The sequence below is a fragment of the Hipposideros armiger genome, unplaced genomic scaffold (genome assembly GCF_001890085.2).
Source record: "Hipposideros armiger isolate ML-2016 unplaced genomic scaffold, ASM189008v1 scaffold_228, whole genome shotgun sequence".
Lineage (NCBI taxonomy): Eukaryota > Metazoa > Chordata > Mammalia > Chiroptera > Hipposideridae > Hipposideros > Hipposideros armiger.
The window spans coordinates 1,194,414-1,200,361 of record NW_017731578.1 but is presented as its reverse complement, the minus strand read 5'-3'; the positions used below and the strand labels follow the sequence as shown (position 1 = coordinate 1,200,361).

The 5,948-nt window shown below is 54.5% G+C and overlaps 1 protein-coding gene across 1 annotated transcript in view; it reads left to right on the top strand.

The window, feature by feature from the left end:
• The window catches only part of LTO1 (LTO1 maturation factor of ABCE1), a gene marked incomplete at its 5' end in the record, with an annotated part of 7,342 nt that extends 2,120 nt beyond the window's left edge, over window positions 1-5,222 (top strand). Inside the window, 3 exons of the mRNA XM_019654660.1 lie at window positions 144-214; window positions 3,497-3,614; window positions 3,888-5,222. Coding sequence (XP_019510205.1) covers window positions 144-214; window positions 3,497-3,614; window positions 3,888-3,956 — 258 coding nt within the window. The remainder of the gene's footprint in view (window positions 1-143; window positions 215-3,496; window positions 3,615-3,887) is intronic.
• Between the last annotated feature and the right edge of the window lie 726 nt (window positions 5,223-5,948).

Below are 5,948 nucleotides of genomic sequence, written 5' to 3'. Positions count from 1 at the left end.
GAGGGCAGTGTCACTGGCCCTCATATGTGGGATCCGAACTGGGGCCCTCTGGCATCCCAAGCCAGTTCTTAACCATCGCGCCACTCGGCTGGCCCGGCTAGTTGCTTATTAATTTCTCACTTACATGTTTTGTAAATTTACAGATTGGGTGCTACCAAGGTTTTGCTTTTGCTTGGAGATGTCTCCTGCACAGCCGTGCCACTGAGAAAGACAGGTAAGGTTTGAGACTTCTTTCTTTTTCACTGTGTGGACCAGGAGTTCTGGTTCCATTCGCTTGCTGTGATCTTGGGCAGTTACTGTCTCAGCGTCCTCATCTGGAAAATGGAGAAAGTAATCATAACACATTAGAATGTTGTTATGAGATTCACAGGAAGTGGTACAGCAGTCCCCCTTATCTGCGGTTTCAGTCAGCTGTGGTCTGAAAATATGAAATGGAAAATTCCAGAAATAAACAATTCATAAGTTTTAAACTGTGCACCATTGTGAATAGCGTGATGACGCCTTGCGCTGTCCTCCCCTTTGTATCCAGGACATGACTCGTGCCTGTGTCCAGTGTGTCCACGCTCTAGACGCTCCTGCCCGTTAGTCACTCAGGTGCCGGCTCGCTGATCAGATCAGCTGCCTCGGTATCGCGGGGCTTGTGTTCACGTCACTCATTTTCATGGCTGCAACGCGCAGGAGTCGTGATGTGCCATTCGAACGTGCCGGAGACAAGCCGTAAAGTGCTTCCTGTAAAACAGTATGTGAGGGTTCAGTGCTGCCCACGGGGTCTCCGAATGTACCCCCTGCAGACAAGGGGGACCTGTAACCAGGAAGTGCCGGGCACATTTTCAGTGTTTGATGAACTCTGGTCGTTACTACTTCTTGAGTTCTCATGTCCCCCAGCTTTCCCCTGTTGCCATTAGAGCATCGGGTGGCTTTTAGATAGACTGCCAGTCAGATAATGTTGAAATTGATTATATCTCCTCCATCTTTCCTTTAAACTTTTAATAAGCGGAGTACAATAGTCTTGGTATGACTAGGGCTCAGAAATGGTGACCTTGTTGTCACCAAGTTTTTTGAAAGTGCAGCCAACCAAGTCTGTTAATGAGATAACACATTTAATGTGTTCGATACGTGTCTGGTTCTTAGCAGCACTGAGTACATGCTAGCTGTGGTAGCCTTTTCAAGCGGTTCTTACTGCGTGCTGCCTGCCGCAGGCCCCGTGACCCTGTCACATCTGTATTCATTCTGAAGCTGGAAACGAGCCCTTAAGTAGAAGGAGCTCATCGTCTGGCTGTCCCACCCTCCTGCTCATGGGAACCGACTCAGCCCGGGCTGGTGCTCTGCATCCTGATGCTTGGTGGCTTTGCTTAAACTGGGAGAGGCGCGAGCAGAGCGGGCAACAGAGCAGGGAAGGTGGCATTCCTCTGTCGGGTGACTCGTTGCCTTTATGAAATAGTTGGAATTTCTAGAATTTGCCCGCCCCCCGATGTTTAGATGTAGGATGTCTGCCTCTGAGCCTGGGTGATCCTGAGGCTGCCTGTCTCTGACTTGTCTGTGTCACCAGGCCGCTCCATTTGCATGAGTCCTCGGGAGCCGACTGAGTTGCGCATCTTTGGGGGGGATGTCCTCTGAGGACTCAGTGGAGGCGCAGGGTGGCCCAGGATGGTTGGAGTAGTGGTTGGCAGCCTGTGGGGCCGGCCGTGGAAGCTGAGCTTGGCGCTCCACCCGGCTGCACAGAGGACCAGGAGAGGCGCCTCTTGGAGTTCTCCCTGTCCCCGCTTCTCCCCACTGCACCGTGCGCGGGGAGGGGTCCCCACACCCAGGGGCTGCCGCCCTTTGCCCAGAGCAGGGGCTCTCTAACTCCTAAAGCCCTGCCTCCAGTCTGTCTGTCAGAGCAGGAGCTGCAGTGGTTGGCTCAACAGGTGGGAGCCCCGCCCCAGCTGGGTGCTGCCCCCGCCCACCAGCCGTGCCTGAGGGGCTCTGAGCCTGAAAGCCTTTATCTTGAAGCAGTGGTTCGCAGACTGCGTTTTATAAGTCAGAACAATTTTTAAAAACTGGTAGAAGGCTGATAGAGGATCTTCTGCTTCATGTTCCAAATGAGGATGTTAGAAGAGAAACACCTGCCATCTGCACCATCGCTCAGTGAAATCGGGCTTTGACACCACAGCTGCGGAGAGCAGTAGCTCAGACCCCGGAGTGCTTTACAGCCAGGACCGTAGCTTTTCCGTAAACTCTGAGGTGCATCTTGCCCCTTTGAGCAGCCTGCTGGAGCCTCATGCAGACCGGCCAAGGGCTGAGCTCTGGGGCCCTGGCGGCGTCATTTTTGTTACATCAGCCGTGAGTGGTTCCCACCCTCCTGGCATGCACCGACTTTGCTGGGTGTGTTTGGAGTGGCTTCACTGGTCAGAGAAGGATAAGTCACTACTTGCAAAGTTGAAAATGGGTGGTGTTCTTTGTATGGTGTTAGAATACAGCCATTTCCCATATGTTGGCATCTGCCTGCGATCCCCCTGGAAACCGAGTGCTTTGTTGCTTTAATTAACTTGCTTTGACCTTTCACTTTCTCAGGGAGGAAGCCATCACCTTCCTGGCCTCACTCACTTGTGTACCTAAAGCCAGCAAATGTAGCGGGTACCCAGGAGGTCTTGGTTGCTTTGAATTGTTCTTGATTCATCTCGAGGACACGTTTTTTGAAAGTCCCATTAATCTAGCATATTCCTGACACTCAGCTGATCAGATGTGGGGCATTACTGAGATGTGCACATCTGCCTGTTTTTAAGCTGCCCCCAGGTGAGCACCCTGGCCTCCAGGGTCTGGTGGAAGTGGGGAGACTAACATTTATGGAGCGCCTTCCCTGTGCTAGGTTCTGCGCTTGCCACAAAATATCTGGGCTCTGGAGAGCCTGTGGGGTCGCAGTTAAACCCCCATTTTACAGATGAGGACGCCAAGGTCACGCTGAAAACTGGGTGCCTGGGCGCCCGTCTTCACAGCCACCTCGCCACCCAGCACAGCCCTTTTTCTTTTGGAGGGGGCCAGACTCACATGGGACACGGGCCCTGCCCTTGGCAGGGAGGGGCCAGCTGGTTCACCTGCCGCTGAACTCCCACACCTGGGAGCAGCGTGTCTAGGTCCTGGAAAGCCCCCAGGTCCAGAGCAGGCTTGGTCGTGCCCAGCGCGCCCTTTCCTGTCTGGCTTTGTCTGTTCCCGTGGCTGTGACCTCGGGAAGCAGTGGTCGGCGTGCTTCGTGCGGGCTGCCTCCGTCACCTGGCTCCACAGCTGGGCTGGAGGCACGTCTGCTGCTCGGCCCTACTTGATGTGGAGGCATGGGTGTGGGTGAGAGCACGTTGCTAAGTAAATAAATATTTCGTGTAATGAGAAAGTGAGTCACCGGCTCCTGAACCCAGCCGTGCCTGGCACGCCAAAGTGCCTAAGGAAGTGATCGCTGTAGTTGGTACCTGAGCTGAGCCTGTTGTGTACAGAGGACTAAGTCTTTCATTTCTGTGCTTTACAGCAGAAAGATGAAGGTCTTAGAATCGTTGATTGGAATGATTCAGGAATTCCCTTATGATGACCCTACTTACGCCAAACTTCACGACGACTTAGACAGAATTAGAGGAAGATTTAAACAGGTTTGTCCACTGTGCTCTTTTGGTGAGAGTGCCTTCCTCAGTAGAGCCCGTGGACCCTGGGGGCTCACTCTGCTGACGGTCTTGGGCTGCGTGTGCAAGTCGTTTTGTGTGTGGACGTGAAGACATGGCAGAGTCTAGAGAGGAGGTGTGAGGACTGCGGAAGGTTGGGACATGGACAAGAAAAGGTGCAGCTAGAGCGAGAGGTGGGCTCTAGTTTGTGAGGCAGAATACACGAGATTGTAAAATACCATCTTTTTTCTTTTGTGTTTTCAGCTTTGTTCATTACTGAATGTTCAGCCGGACTTTAAAATAAGTGTGGAAGGTTCTGAACTTTCATTTTGAGGATGACAGATGAACAAAGACGAAACATCAAGAGACAGATGTCCGTGTGTTAAGTGTTGAAAAATGTGGCTGAAGAAAAACAGTGATGGGGTCGGTCTTCGTTGTTCTGGAGGGAGGCTTCCAGCTTGGCCGGTGAAAGGGCTCCCTTCCCCCGGTCTGCCTGTGTCGCCTCGGTGTCCCCACGGGGCCTCCACGCAGCCCTGTCCTTGTGCCGCCCTGTCTGCTGTGCGGCCCTCGCGAGGCGCTCACTTCTGGTCCAGAGTCCGCGGGCCTCACCAGTCCCGTCCAGCTGGGCAGCTGGCCTGGCAGGTTTCTCGACTGGGGTTGGCTTTGTGGGGGACTCCCCCCAAGCCTGGACTCAGAGCTCAGATGGACAGTTTTTCAAAAAGTGAGAGCGACAGGGCTGACATGAAGTTGGTGAGTGGGAGGCAGTGGTGAGCGCCATGACATTTAAGGTGCACCAGCACCCTGTGGCGTGCCTCCGTGTGTTTAGTCCCTTCCGGAGCCCACCAGGTGAGGTTATTCCCATTTTCCAGATGCGAGCACAGACCTGTGGCTTCCGGCACAGGAGAGGCCAGCAGGCCGCTCAGCCCTTCAAGGGGGGTGGTTTGCAGCGTTAGAACCAGTTACAGGGGAAAATGTTAAACTCAAGACTAAGCGTTAGCCACCACGCTACATGCAGAAGCTTTCGGAGCCTGACACTGAGAACCCTGCCTTCGCCCTTTTAGTGAGTTCTTTTGTCTCCGCCTGCACAGAGGGCTTCATGTATGCAGGGTGAGGTCGGGAGCAGGGGCAGGGTCCCCGGGTCAGTCCTCGCCGAGCTGAGTGGTTGTCGACGTGTTTCTGCCACCTCATATGTGACCGCACGTGCCCACATCCCCAGAGGGTGCCCAGGGCTGCTGGCACGCTGGCCCCCACTCCTGTCGGGGGGAGTGTGTCTGAAAATGGAGTGAGGTGAATAAAGGAAGTGGCTGGAGACCCGAGGGCGATCCCTAGGGAGCCGGGACGGGCATTCCTCAGTCGGCGGTCCTTGCTGCAGTAATGTGTGTGTCCTCACCTGCAGCCCCTCAGTTCGGGGGTGCCTCGTGTGCTGGGTGCACCCCTCAGACACTGCCTTCCTCACGCTGGTCCTCCAGGGCTATCTCCCGGCAGCGGGAGGCAGGGGCCACTGCGTTTCCCTTGCTGGATTTTTGTGTGTTCTGTTATCTGTTTTGATAATGTATTTTTAATTGGAGAAGAAAATAAACAGCGTATTTTAAAGCTAAAGGCCACCTGGGATCATTCATAATGCGACATCCAGCCAGTGCCTTCCTTCCTCCATGGGACTTGGGGACTTGGGACAAAAGAAGGCGTGTAGCTTTCTGTCCACGTGTTTCATTAACACAGAAACTGTTACTGTGAAAGAAGGTGCCCGTGGTGTTCATGGAAGGTCAGTTCCTGCTGACCCTGGCCCAGCTGCCTGCCAGCAGTTATCAATCCTTCCTGCCCTCAAAATTCTCTCTCCCACCCTCCCCCCATCACTGGACCAGGCTGCCTCACTGATCTTCAGGGCCCCCGGACACTGGACTTGACCTGTGCCCGCCTGGCTCCCTGGAGAACTAGACCCAGTTTCCAGGAACCCTTGGTCACCCCAGACAGCCCTCGATTCTAATACAAGCAGAGGCCCCCTTACCAGTCACTTCACACTATCCCAGCTGATGCCATCTGCGGCGGTGGGTTCAGGAATGGGCGTGGCTCCTCTTCCGGCTGATGCGATGGCAGTGGAAGCCTTTCAGGCGCTTCTGGGAAAGGGCACGTCACTTAGGAGAGACGGTGTCTGTTTTGGAAGGTGTTCCATGGGGATGTGACACCTGGAATGACTGAGGCAACGTCAGCCCAGCAGCCACCCCGGGGCACGGCAGAGCAGAGGGCCAGGGAGCGCCTGCCCGAGGACCTCACTCATCGCGTGCTCGGCGGAGAGCCATGTAAACGAGCCGATGATGCCCTCGCTCA